Here is a 14,951-nt window from a genome sequence, read left to right as displayed (position 1 = left end):
CTGTAGGTGTCCTGGAGGGCAGGTAGTTTGCCACCGGTGATGCGTTGGGCAGAACGCACCACCCTCTGGAGAGCCCTGTGGTTGCGGGCGGGGCCTCGAGCTTAATGGTAAGCTTGGAGGGTACTATGGTGTTGAATGCTGAGCTATAGTCAATGAACAACATTCTTACATATGTATTCCTCTTGTCTATATGGGATAGGGCAGTATGCAGTGTGATGGCGATTGCATAATCTGTGGATCTATTGGGGCGGTAAGCAAATTGAAGTGGGTCTAGGGTGACAGGTAAGGTAGAGGTGATATGATCCTTGACTAGTCTCTCAAGGCACTTAATGATGACAGGAGTGCTACGGGGCAATAGTAATTTAGTTCAGTTACCTTTGCTTTCTTGGGTACAGGAACAATGGTGGCCATCTTGAAGCATGTGGGGACAGCAGACTGGGATAGGGAGAGATTGAATATGTCCGTAAACACACCAGCCAGCTAGTCTGTGCATGCTCTAAGGACGCGGCTAGGGATGCCGTCTGGGCCGGCAGCCTTGCGAGGGTTAACACGCTGAAATGTCTTACTCACATCGGCCACAGAGAAGGAGAGGCCACTGTCATTGGTCTCGGGCCGCGTCAGTGGCATTGTGTTATCCTCAAAGCGGGCAAAGAAGGTGTTTAGCTTGTCCGGAAGCAAGATGTTGGTGTCCGTGACGTGGCTGGTTTTTCTTTTGTAGTCAGTGATTGTCTGTAGTCCCTGCCACATATGTCTCGTGTCTGAGCCGTTGAATTGTGACTCCACTTTGTCTCTATACTGATGTTTTTCCTGTTTGATTGCCTTGTGGAGGGAATAACTACACTGTTTGTATTCTGACGTATTCCCAGTCACCTTGCCATGGTTAAATGCGGTGGTTCGCGCTTTCAGTTTTGAGTGAATGCTACCATCTATCCACGGTTTCTGTTTAGGGTAGTTTTTAATAGCCACAGTGGGTTCAACATCGCCTATACACTTCCTGATGAACTTAGTCACTGAAACAGTGTATTCGTCAATATTATTCTCGGAAGCTACCCGGAACATATCCCAGTCCGCGTGATCAAAACAATCTTGAAGCGTGGATTCCGATCGGTCAGACCTGCATTGAATAGTCCTTTGCACGGGTACTTCCTATTTGAGTTTCTGCCCATAGGAAGGGAGAAGCAAAATGGACTCATGGTCAGATTTGCCGAAAGGAGGGCGGGGGAGGGCCTTCTAGGCATCCCAGAAGTTGGAGTAACAGTGGTCAAGTGTTTCGGCAGTGCGAGTACTACAGTCAATATATTTGGGAGAACAACATTTCATGAAAACAAGAGATTTCATTATATTAAAATGAGTTCCATTGAATCATTCTTACACAGACTGACCGCTATGTGGTTCAATGCTAACCCAAATGTCACAGAGTAAGTGGATACTGAGTGTGTTCTCCTTGGTCCACAGATAGCAGCCATAGTGAGTTGGCTCAGCCATCGTTGACCATCCAGACGTACCCATACGGGGGCTGTGAGTCAGTTGAGATGTCCTACCAAGCAGGCCAGTTCCAGCCAGCCATCCGTGTAGCCGACCTCCTCCAGCACATCACCCAGATGAAGTGTGGCCAGGGCTACGGCTTCAAGGAAGAGTATGAGGTAAGAATGGTTAGTACGGTTTTATCAACGTTGCAGGGAATTCTAAGTGTGGTTTTTGACATGATGTCGCATCATTGTGGCCAGGCACTGTCCAATATCATCAGTTTGCACTTTCCCTCTTTAGAATAAGGGAAACACATCAAATATTTATTGAAAATCATATTTAAAACCATCATTAGTATTCTCTGAAATATTAAACAGACTTCCACCCAATCCTATTGATCAATGTTCGACTCGTCTTGGAATATGATTTTTTATTACTCGGCATTGCATCTTAAGTCCAGTAAAGTATTTAAATTTGAAGGTGGCACAAAAGTGACACATAAGTTAAGTTATGTAACATAATACAATTAAATATGCCCACAGTCATATTCCTAATGCCAAATCACTCCTCCAATTATTTTTCATTTTCTCCTGAGAGTGAAAAGCATGGAACTATCAATATTACTGCAGAATACCTATTTACCTATACATAGCTGGTTCAGTCTTTTTCTAACTACGATAAGTTGCTCTGGATAAGAGTGCCTGCTAAATGACTCAGATGTGAATGTAAAATTAACTCAAAAGGGTCTCTAGCAGAGATGGGACCAAGTCACAAGGTCCAAGTCTCAAGTCGAGTCCCAAAAAGATGGGGTCGAGTCTTGAGTCAAGCCCAAGTCGTGCATTCTACAGTAAGAGCAAGTCAAGTTAAGTCGAGTCAAAAGCTTTTTCAAGTCTCAAGTCAAGTAAAATAAATCTATACAGGTAAGGACTTTTTCAACTACTACTAATCTTTGTCTATTTATTGAGGCTACAAGACAGCCCTTTTCATTATTTTCTCTACAAGACAAAAAAATGTAATAATTAATGTTGACAACATATTACAAATGCAAGTAAATTATACATTTCAAGCAATTTTGATACGCTAAAAGACCAATAGGCCTATGATAATACTTGTTGCTTGCCCCATTGCTGGTGAGCTTACAAAGTAAATGGTTAATTTTCTTGATCACCCAAAAGTTTTTTTTTTATATTAATTTATGGCAATCGTCTCTCACTCCAAGTTGACGTTTGTGCTGCACCCGATCCTATAGCTGTACAGCAAATCAGCAATCTGTCTGCCAGCTCACTGATTTTCCCAAAAATTTTGGGACCCCCAAAAAGGAATGTTTCAAAGCTTGCGACCCCCACACACGCACATACACACAAACACTGCGCAAATGTCATTACAGCCATAAACAGTGATGCAATTTAAAAACACAAGATACATAAATACATTTGTTTTACACCTGCATTTTGATCTGAAAGTCATTCATGTTAGCCGTCGATATCGAGTAGGGATATCATGGCATGTTACCACTCCTCTGGATTCCAGAGCAAGCAGGATCGTATGGCCTAACTGTAAGCAGCGGGGATGGAGGGTGCAGGATCGTATGGCCTAACTGTAAGCAGCGGGGGGTGGAGGGTGCAGGATCGTATGGCCTAACTGTAAGCAGCGGGGGGTGGAGGGTGCAGGATCGTATGGCCTAACTGTAAGCAGCGGGGGGTGGAGGGTGCAGGATCGTATGGCCTAACTGTAAGCAGCGGGGGGTGGAGGGTGCAGGATTGGATGGGAAACATGATCCGTCTGTAGCCTTTTTCTTCCTCACAAATATCATAATTAATTCGCCAGAATATGTTACATCTTCATTCCCTAAGTATTGAGGTAGTGCAATGTTACAGCTATCTCTAAACATATTGCCAGTACCACCACTGAGGTATATAATTATAACCCAACCACACTAGGCCTATCTGAAATATGAAAATGATCAATGAAATCACCAGATAGCGTCCGTAGCAGATTGCTAAACAGTACTTTCTATGGATAATATTAACGTACTGTAAGTAGGCTACTCTGAATATGTGCGCCTGCCTTTGCGCGCTAATGATGATGACTGGTCATTGGTCAACAGTCAAGACACACAACTTTTTGGTTCTGAAGCACAGATTCAGTGTTTTTGAAACAAGAATGTGCTGCAAAGGCATAGGCATATGTTAGTGACCAGATCGAATAAGCAAAGGTATAAATACAAAATACAAATAATAGGCTATATATGAAAAATATTTTTCCCATTCAGTTTCATGAGTTCTTCTTCTTCTTCTTCTTCCTATTCATTTCATATCCTGAGATATTAGCGTATTCTGAAAATATTGTATATTTTATAAAATATTATATAGGCCTAATTCAATTGGTGCTAATTCACCACCTGAGGAAGTGGAAACTCAAAACACATAAACTGGGTCGCTACCTCTAAAGTGAAGACCTACTGCTAGTAGCCATGTATTAATCTAATGTACGATGGCAGATTTCACACGCTCTGTATTTCAAAGCCATATCAGATAACTTGATTGTAAAAGCAGTGTGCTTTGAGCTCAATAATGATTGTTGAGAAATACATAATATTATACATACAGAAAGCGGAGACCCTCCTCTCTTTATTGTGGATAATTTTTCCCCCCACAATTTGTGTTTTTTTTTCCCGCAATTGAATTTTGAAATGCTATACAATCATGATGGGCACATGAGGGGGAGAGAGAGTGTGAGAAGCTCGCTCATTATAGCAGCCCCAGGCAGGCACAGCGGCATTGCAGACACTTTTCTTACAGGAATATTGAGGATAATACACCCTCCTCTCTGTTTAACTAATTCATGATTTTTTCCGCACCAAAAATGGAACAATTGGATTGAGGTGACCAGATAGAATGTGTAGCTTGCACCAGTGCGACCAATTCAAAATGTAACTCGCACAGCCAAGTTAAAGGGTCGCAAAATGCGACTAAATAGTCTGGAGCCCTGATAGTTGTCTAGTCCCACTTGTATTAACTTTCCCTTTCATTAAAAAAGTCAGCCTTCCGGCAACACTATGCTGTGGGTAGTCAATTATTGTGTCTACATCTATAGACAGGTCTTCTAGAAAAAGCCATTCCTAAGGCTCTGTAATGCAATACTTTACTGATACTCTTACTGTTATGGTAATTAAGTCAATTAAGTGTTTCTTCCTCTTCTTGGTACATAAGGGCCAAAAGTCATAGTGTAGAAAAGGAAGAATCTTAGAGCTTTGTTAATGTTAAGGTTGTGAAGGTTCTATTCAACTTCTTTGCTGTATGACTCCAGTAGCTTCGCTTTTCCTGTCTTTAACATGAGATGCTGTCACGTCCTGGCCAGTATATAAGGTTAATTGTTTTGTAGTTTGGTCATGGCGTGACAGAGGGTATTTGTTTTATGTGGTTCAGGGTGGTGTGTTTGTTCAAAGGGGGGTTTGATTTAGTATTTCCAGGGTTTTGGTTTATAGTCTATGTTTATGTATTTCTATGTCTAATCTGGTGAGTGTGTTTCTATGTTGGTTAATTGGTGTTGGGACTCTCAGTTGAAGGCAGGTGTTGTCTATCTGCCTTTGATTGAGAGTCCCATATATAAGGGTGTGGTTGTGTTTGTGATTTGTGGGTGATTGTTCTGTGTTCAGCCCTAGGCTTTGCCAGACTGTTTTGTTGTTCGTTCGTTTTTTTTCGTGTTTTGTTGTTTTGGAGTGTTCGTTTGAAAGTTAATAAATCAAAAAAATGAGCATACACGTACCTGCTGCATTTTGGTCCTCTTTCACCGTCGACAACCGTGACAGATGCATTGCCTTTTTCCCTCACTCACTGTTCCTGCACTGATAAAGCCAGCAATTGAGCCTCTTATTTAAAGGGTCATCCATCATCGGGGATATTTTATAACGCCTTTTTGTTATTGCTTCCGCCTCTAACCTGATTTGCCTCACAATTTCAGCACCTATCCCATTGCAAATTGGCACTTATATTTTACTCGCTGCCTGTGTGTCCATGCTTGCTTATAAAATATAAAGGTCGTATTTTTTTATACAGTCGATGGGGAAAGTCAATAAATTGGCATGCATTCCCGAACATGACTTGTGTCTAGTGGATCGTGCATGCGGGGGGAGAATATCTTAAGAGACATACATTCAGTGCTTTCTATTATGGTGAAGAAGACCCCAACTCATTTCAAATGGTGCCACACACAAACAAATGTTTTCATTTGTGTTCTGTCATTATGTGCTTCGGTATCGTTTATGACTTTGTGAACCTGCGTGTGTGTGTGTGTGTGTTGTGTGTGTGTGTGAGCAGGCATGCATTTGTATGTGCGTGAGTGTGTGTGTGTGTGTGTGAAATAGATAGCATGAGAAAGAGACAGGACTAAAGAGAGGCAGAGAAAGAGAGAGAGAGAGGAAGGGAGGGAGAGATAGATATCAGGGGACTGATTAAAGGCGATAGCGGCCACCTGTGTGTGTTTGTCAGCATAATCGGCCTATTACTCACATCCTGACAGATGCACTGAGAGAGGGAGACAGCCCTCACTGGCACAAACCACACAAATACACACATGGATCGGCCCACATAAACAAATAGGGGAACGGATCACTTAACATGGACATCTAGAGACACATAAAGAACAAGGAGAGGACTAATTGAATCAAAGTCAAAAGCATTTGGACATTTGGTTTCCGTCATAAAGGGACCCGACCTCAATTGCTAGCACATTGGTTTGAGAAAGAGCCCTCTACCCCCTTCTCTGTGTGTGACATTGTATGCTAACAATGGATGCAACTCAAATGGCACCCTATTCCCCTTATAGTGCACTACTTTTAAAGGGGAATGGAAACACTATGATTTAGAACGCCAGCTAGCTGTACCTGTAAATCACCATATTGACATAGTTGCGTCACTGGCAGGAGAGTACATTTTGGAACTCTTAAAAGATGGCTGAATTTACCGAGTAGCTCCGAGTCAGAGAATGAGTTTATTACAGAGAATGAAATAATATTAGTTAGGGAGCCACTAAACCTACTGAAGCCATTCATGTTTGAGCCGATCGTTGCCCCAGATCTCGTAGCAGTAACAACAGATGTGTCGCCTGAAACACCTCAGCTAGAGGGTCGGCTTAGACGAACACAAACTAGTGTGAGTGGGGATGCTGCCAAATAATGGCTAGAGTAGGAGTGTGTGTATTGTAGAGAGATGGTGGCGATACAGCACAAAATCCCAGAGGATGGTGGCAGTCAGAGGTTCCTGTCAGTCTGACTAGATGGGGACGTATTTATTGGACGTGTCACTAATCCTTATGAAGGACTTCCTGGCAGAAGAGGTTGCTCGAACCAGTCAGCAGCCGATATGCCAGTTAAATAATTGGTGAAACGTTGCTTGATTATACATTGTTTAAGGTTAATATCAGTAGTGGCTCAATATATATAATCAGTATCCTATAACGATGTTATTCACCAGCGCTGTTTGGCACAATGGAAACACATTTACCTTTTTGATTAGACGACCGGAGTTTGAACCGCAGACAGCATCATGATTCATGAAATCTCATTCTAACCAATAATGGGGCCTGCTCATTATAAATACATTGTGATTTAGTTTCGGTATCAGACTAACTTTTCTTATGATTTTGTTTGCAGCGCGTACAAGCTGGCAGTTTATCGGCAGTTTACCCTATGGGCACATGGGAGAATTGGACGAGGTGTACGGCGTCTCATTCCTGCGTTTGTCATTTCTTCCATAAGGCGCGCATAGCCAGAAGCAAAGGAATTGAAGAAACGTTTGAATAAAACCAGTTAATTTAGTAAATCTAGCCTAGCCTAAGACATAGACCAAATGCCTGCGCCTTATGTAAAAATAGTATTAGTGAGCTTGTCCACTTTAACAAAAGGTTCAAGCGTAACCAGATAAACTACTTTCAGTGCGCACTAATCCCATGTCCCTGACGCTAGAGTAGTGACTTCAACTAGCCTTGGCTGCCATCTATTGGATGGCAGCCACACTGGGCAGCCAATGGTAACTACACTGGACAGCTAGTTGTCAAAGTAGACTTTAATAATATATATCATTTAGCAGACACCTTTATCCAAAGTGAACTGGGTACATGGTAGTGGAAACGGATCATAGAGACAGGATTACAATTTTGATATCATTGATGGTCAGTCTTTGCATCTATAGCTCTGTCTGTGAATTTGAGAGTGGTTACATTTCTCCAGCCCCATCCCTCAGCTTTTTACCAAAAAAGGAGCAGGGAGACACTTTGTTATTTAAGATTAAAGACACACCAAAATATGTTCCATCACTCAGACAGTTAGTAAATACACAGCATCCAGCACAGCAAACAATCAATCAATCAATTTTATTTTACAAAAGTCCTTTTTACATCAAAATAATAACCACAGTGGTTATAGAGGGTGCAACAATTCAACACCTCAGGAGCAAATGTCAGTTGGCTTTTCATAGCTGAGCATTAATAGGTTGAGAGAGAGAGTCGAAACAGCAGGACCGGGACAAGGTAGCACATCCATTGAAAAGGGTAAAAAAAAAATCGATGGTTAAACATTTCCACTTCGATTCCCTTTATGGATGGGTGTATCTTTGAATTCACTGTTGAATGGCCTGCTCCTTCTCCATTTTCGGAGCACCATCCCGCTCCCCCAAAGTGATCGATAGTATATCTTGGTTCGCACTGTGATGATTGTGATTCTGAGCCCTCAGCGAGTTCTGGCCTTCACTGATCTCACTCTCCGTCAGCTCCATCTGTGGCGTAGAGGGGCAGGACTCGGTTGTATACTGATGGTCGTGAGCACAATCTAGCTGGGTCCCGAGCTCTTTAGTAATCGTCCCGGTGGACCTCTTCTCCACCGCAGCACATGAACACTGTGGCACCAAGGGTTCAGTTTGGCATGCTGTACTAACCGTTCTTCCCTGTTGGTAGAAAACAATTAAGGCATCTGTTAGTCTATAGTTATATTCAAAAATATACTTGAAATAAACAATAGCCTTAGAAATAACATGGATTTGCATCTACCACCTCTTCCTCCAGCACAGTTTCCTCCAGGATGAAAACATTTTAAGGGATGAAGATGTCATCCTGAAAACAAACAAACATTTTGTTAAGACAACTGAACGCAAATATATCAGTTGGCATCAACAAGCTACCTGTCATGTAGAGGCTTTGTCAACACACACACACACACACAGCAAATACAGGGACATTTATTTTTTAGCAAACATTAGCTATGTCAACTTCAGTCTAGCTAAATGAGGTGGAGCTAACAAAACATTACAAAATCTGTCAACAAGATGTATTACAGTAAATTATTTGAGGTGGAAGCTAGCTACAGTAACTAACATCACCTAATAACAGGGGTACACGTATAAACTATGTGGCAATTTTAGTTGCAATTGAGTTGCTTGCTAACATTATTTGCTGGGGGTGTTACACAAAACACTTCAGACGCAATTAGCTAGTTACCTTCAACTAGAATTGCAACAAAGTTGTCCAGTGTCTAACACTAGCCTAGTCAACAACAGTCATGACCGGTTAACGTTACCTCAGGCTCCATTGCATTGACTCGCGTCGCTTCCTCCGTTTAGTCGCTTTTGCTTGACTCCAAAGTTAGTGAACACCAGCCTGTGTATCACCAGTGTATCACCGCCTAGTATGGCAACTAAACGCCCACAACCGCAGGGCTCTCCAGAGGGTGGTGCCACAGGAAGGCCAAAAAGATGAAGGACAACAACCACCTGAGCCACTGCCTGTTCATCCCGCTATCATCCAGAAGGCGAGGTCAGTTCAGGTGCATCAAAGCTGGGACCGAGAGACTGAAAAACAGCTTCTATTTCAAGGCCATCAGACTGTTAAACAGCCATCACTAACACAGAGAGGCTGCTGCCTACATACAAACTTGAAATAATTGGCCCTTTTAATAAATGGATCACTAGTCACTTTAATAATGTTTACATGTCTTGCATTACTCATCTCATATGTATATACTGTATTCTATTATATTTATTGCATCTTGCCCTATGCCGCTCTGTCATTGCTCATCTATATATTTATATTTATATATTCTTATTCCATTCCTTTACTTAGATTTGTGTATATTAGGTATCTGTTGTGGAATTGTTAGATATTACTTGTTAGATATTGCTGCACTGTCGGAACTAGAAGCGCAAGCATTTCGCTACACTCGCAATAACATCTGCTAACCATGTGTATGTGACCAATAACATTTGATTTCATTTGATGATGGTCGGTCGGTAACCCCTACACCATAACCCTTGACATTTCAAATGGAGGCGCAAGCAGTGGGCTTCAACATAGGCCTATGACTCCTTTCCATTCAGAAACTCACAGTTACCACATCAAAAGTGCCCTTCATCGCGAAGTCTGCCTCTGCGAAGTGCTGTCTGCAGATCCCGCTAGCTTCCTCTTCAGGACATGGAGCCACTTTTTCAAAAGTTGTGGGTCCTTGGGCAGCTGATGGTAGTTTACTGAGGATTTGTTTTGGAGCCAATTCATACAGCCTGGAGCTGTACAGTTCATGTTTGAATTACTACTTGTTCTTGCCTTCTTTGTTGTCCGCACCTAACACTCTCTTCGATTCACTCTCCGCGTGAAAACTCAATACCACAGACGATTTGCTGATTCCTGCCAGTGGCACACTGGCGTCACTCATTACTATGGCAATTTAAAATGGCGCTGACCATATCTCAAATAAACCTTGTCGACGATCAAAATACAGAGATGTTTTTATGTTAACCTGTTGTGGTATAAGGGGCAGTATTTTCACAGCCGGATAAAAAACGTACCCGATTTAATCTGGTTACTACTCCTGCCCAGAATATGCATATAATTAGTAGATTTGGATAGAAAACACTCTAAAGTTTCTAAAACTGTTTGAATGGTGTTTGTGAGTATAACAGAACTCATATGGCAGGCCAAAACCTGAGAAGATTCCATGCAGGAAGTGCCCTGTCTGACAATTTGTTGTCCTTCTGTTGCATCTCTATAGACATTACAGCATCTGTGCTGTAACATGACACTTTCTAAGGCTTCCATTGGCTCTCTAAAGCCACCAGAAAGTGGAATGGGTTGTCTGCTGTCTCTAGGCAAAGTACAGCAGCAGAGTTTGTAAGTGGTCAGCCTGGGGACAGTGAGACTGGAGATGCGCGTTCACGAGACTTCTGCATTTTTTCTTTCAGTCTTTGAATGAATACAACGTTGCCCGGTTGGAATAATATCGCTATTTTATGAGAAAAGTAGCATAAAAATTGATTTTAAACAGCGTTTGACATGCTTTGAAGTACGGTAATGGAATATTTTGAAATTTTTTGTCACAAAATGTGCTCGCGCGTTACCCTTCGGATAGTGACCTGAACGCACGAACAAAACGGAGGTATTTGGATATAACTATGGATTATTTGGGACCAAAACAACATTTGTTGTTGAAGTAGAAGTCCTGGGAGTGCATTCTGACAAAGAACAGCAAAGGTAATCCAATTTTTCTAATAGTAATTCTGAGTTTAGGTGACCCCGAAGTTGGCGGATGTCAAAATAGCTAGCCGTGATGGCCGAGCTATGTACTCAGAATATTGCAAAAATGTGCTTTCGCCGAAAAGCTATTTTAAAATCGGACATAGCGATTGCATAAAGGAGTTCTGTATCTATAATGCTTAAAATAATTATGTATTTTGTCAACGTTTATCATGAGTAATTTAGTAAATTCACCGGAAGTTTTCGGTGGGTATGCTAGTTCTGAACATCACATGCTAATGTAAAAAGCAGTTTTTTTATATAAATATGAACTTGATTGAACAAAACATGCATGTATTGTATAACATAATGTCCTAGGAGTGTCATCTGATGAAGATCATCAAAGGTTAGTGCTGCATTTAGCTGTGGTTTGGGTTTATGTGACATATATGCTTGCTTGGAAAATGGCTGTGTGATTATTTGTGTCTATGTACTCTACTAACATAATCTAATGTTTTTCTTTCGCTGTAAAGCCTTTTGGAAATCGGACGATGTGGTTCGATTCTGGAGAAGTGTATCTATAAAATGGTGTGAAATAGTCCTATGTTTGAGAACTTTGAATTATTACATTTTGTGGTTTTAAATTTGGCGCTCTGATTTTTCACTGGCTGTTGAATAGTGTGGGACGATTTCGTCCCACCTCCCCTAGAGGTTAAATGCACATTTAGTATTAGTGGATTGAATACATGTCTTTGCTTATATTTACTTCTTAAGGTGTTCCCATTCCCCATTAACCAGGGCCCTTAGAACGCTGGTAAAAAGTAGTGCACTATAAAAGGAATATGGTGAAATTTGGGACGCAAGTGAACAGCTCGCATAAGGCAGCGCTGCCCCTTCTGTTGTGTTAGAATTTCAATGCAGTTTGTTATCAGTTAAGTTTTGGGAGAAAATATGTAAAAAGACAAGGCAACCTCATCCCAGCTTGTGTCTCAAATGGCAACCTGTTCCCTATAGAGTGCAGGACCAATAGGGCTTTGGTCAAAAGTAGTACACTATATAGAGAATAAGGTGCCCATTTGGGTTGCTGGCCAAAACTAGGGCTGGTTAATGGCCCCACAGTAAAATGTATCTGTTGATTAACAAAAGGTCATAGAGCACCCATGGAGTACCCACTCACAGGAACTGCATAAATGCACTAGCATCCAGGAGCACTCACAACCAGCATCTGTCTTTCAATGTACATTTTCAAAGGTTTGGTTGAAGAGTTGTTTTTGCAAGTATGTACTGTATGTGAGCATGTCTGTCTGTGTATGTATTGCTCTGAACATGAGCCTCTGTCTGTGTTCGTTTGGGTGTGCATGCGTGTGTGTGTGTGTGTATGTTTGTGCATGCATGTGTTGTATGTGTATGTCCACACGCAAGCGTGTTTGTTTATGCATTCATCCATGTGTCTTTATGCGTGTGTCCTTGCACGCGTGTGTGTGATGATGAGGCTGTGGGGGAGGCAATGTTTCCTCTGCCCTATGGGTTTTCATTTCTCTGCGTACAGGAACCCTCTCTCCCTCCCACACCCCTGCCTCTATCTTATCACATCGCATCTCCACCGTCTACCAGGGGATGAGAGTGTGGGAGTTCTCCCTCTTCACTTTCTCTTTCCTCTCTCTTTTTCTTTTTCAAGAATATTAATATTCGCAAAAAAATACAGATTGGAGATGAGAGGGATTGCATTAAGGGCATTTTCTTTTTCTTAAAAAAAAAAATAACAGCAATCCCCTGACCGCAAAGTAAAAGGGAAGTTGAACGTTTTGCCGCAGGCGTGCAATTATTCACCTCACTCCCACTTGCTCTCATTATCGGACAGGAAACGATGGATAGATAAACACTAGCCAGAGTGAGCAATCGGACTGCAACACACTGGCATACAGGCCTGGGTCGTGTTCATTAGGTCATGCAGCAGAAACACAAGCATTACTGAAGTCCAGGTAGGGAGGGGCCCTGTTTAGTTCTGCTTTCTTTGGTGCCTGATGAACATGACACTAAAATCTTTGTTTCTAAACTCTCAAACACAGGTGTTGCCAGAATTACCCATTATTACATGAGTCATGGATTTGGGGTTGATTGATTAATTTTATTGTTTTTATTTGACAAATGCATATACACACAGTTCATACATTTTAAAAACTTGACAGGGATAACACAAAGTTAATTACTTATTTTCATTGTGGTACAGACATAGATGTATTACATAGATACAGATATGAAAATGGTTCAATGGTTCAGTCATCAGTCAGCTTTTGACATTGTTTATAAAATAAGTTCTGGTCAGTATAGCTTTAAGTTGTTGCTTTAGTTTGTTCCACCCATCCGCGCTTGTCACGTCCTGACCCTAGTAAGATGTCATTTTCTATAGTAGAGTAGGTCAGGGCGTGACAGAGGGTGTTTTGTGTTTTTCTATGTTCTAGGTTTCTATTTCTATGTTGTTTTTTTGGGGGTTGATCTCCAATTGGAGGCAGCTGGTCCTCGTGGTCTCTGATTGGAGATCATATTTAAGTAGGGGTTTTTCTTCCTGGGTTTTTGTGGGTTATTATATTTTGAGTAGTTATATGAGTTATATGCATATTCTAGTTACTGGGCAGGAGTAGTAACCAGATTAAATCGGGTACGTTTTTTATCCAGCCGTGCAAATACTGCCCCCTATACCCCAACAGGTTAATAAAATGTGGAACTACAACCACGCTGCACTTTGGTCCGCTCCTTTCGACAGCCGTGACAGAATAACCCACCACAACTGGATCAAGCAGCGTGCTCGGGAGGAGATGGATACCTGGTCTCTGAAGGGGAGGCTAGAGAGGTTTAACTGGACTTGGGGCCAAGTAATAGACAGATATAGAAGCCTACCAGGGAGGCACGAGAGGCTACAGAAACCCTAAGAACATTTTTGGGGGGGCAGATGGAGCAGTCGGCAGAGCCGAGGAGTAAACCAGAGACAATCCGGGAGAAGAAAGAAAATTTGGAGAAGGGAGAAATGGGAGAGTTATTGAGTTGGTGGAAGATGCACGTGTTTTTCCCAAAGGAACGTGTCGTCAGTTTGGTGCCACCTGAGTCAGCTCCCCGTACTCATCCAGAGAAGTATGTGGAAGTTCCGGAACAAGTGATACCGGCTATACACACCAGGTCTCCTGTAAGTCTCAACAGCCCGGTATGTTCTGTGCCTGCTCCTCGCACTCTCCCTCCAGTACACTTCCACAACCCAGTACGTCCTGTGCTGCCTCTCCACACTCGCCTTGAGGTGCGTGTCATCAGCCCGGTGCTACCTGTACCGGTCCCACGCATCAGGCCTCCGGTGCGCCTCCACAGCCCAGTACGTCCTGTGCCTGCTCCTCTCACTCTCCCTCCAGTGCGCTTCCACAGCCCAGTACGTCCTGTGCCTCCTCCCCGCACTCGACCTGAGTTGCGTGTTACCAGTCTGGTGCTACCTATGCCAGTCCCACGCATCAGACCTCCAGTGCGCATCTCCAGTCCGGAGCCTCCAGCAACGCTCCCCAGCCCGGAGCCTCCAGCGACGCTCCCCAGCCCGGAGCCTCCAGCGGCGGCCTGCAGCCCAGAACCTCCAGCAATGATCTACAGTCCGGTTCCTCTGACGACGATCCACGGTCCGGTGGTACTAAAGCAGAAGGATCAGCGGGTGGAGCGGGGATTACGCCCCGAACTGGAGCCGCCTCCTCTGCTGGAGGTTATGTGAACTGCATTTGAGCCGCCATAGACAATTATCACCCTCCCTACCCTCCCTTTTGTTTGTGGTTTCTTTTGTTGTTTATGTTGCATTTGGAGTCTGCACCTTTGGGGGGGGGTACTGTCACGTCCTGACCCTAGTAAGATGTAATTTTCTATAGTAGAGTAGGTCAGGGCGTGACAGGGGGTGTTTTGTGTTTCTCTATGTTTTGTATTTCTATGTTTATGTTCTAGGTTTTGTATTTCTATGTTGTTTT

At 42.7% G+C, this 14,951-nt stretch overlaps 1 protein-coding gene across 9 annotated transcripts in view; it reads left to right on the top strand.

The window, feature by feature from the left end:
* The window catches only part of LOC115151117 (receptor-type tyrosine-protein phosphatase T), a 587,678-nt gene that overhangs the window by 464,625 nt on the left and 108,102 nt on the right, over positions 1 to 14,951 (top strand). For 6 of the 9 annotated variants that reach the window (XM_029695122.1, XM_029695121.1, XM_029695120.1 and 3 more), the window contains one exon: positions 1,456 to 1,652. In XM_029695122.1, the coding sequence (XP_029550982.1) occupies positions 1,456 to 1,652 (197 nt within the window). The remainder of the gene's footprint in view (positions 1 to 1,455; positions 1,653 to 14,951) is intronic. The other 3 variants (XM_029695125.1, XM_029695124.1, XM_029695118.1) reach the window with 1 other exon arrangement.

Source organism: Salmo trutta, chromosome 16 (assembly GCF_901001165.1).
Source record: "Salmo trutta chromosome 16, fSalTru1.1, whole genome shotgun sequence".
Classification (NCBI taxonomy): domain Eukaryota; kingdom Metazoa; phylum Chordata; class Actinopteri; order Salmoniformes; family Salmonidae; genus Salmo; species Salmo trutta.
This window is presented reverse-complemented; position numbering and strand designations above follow the sequence as displayed.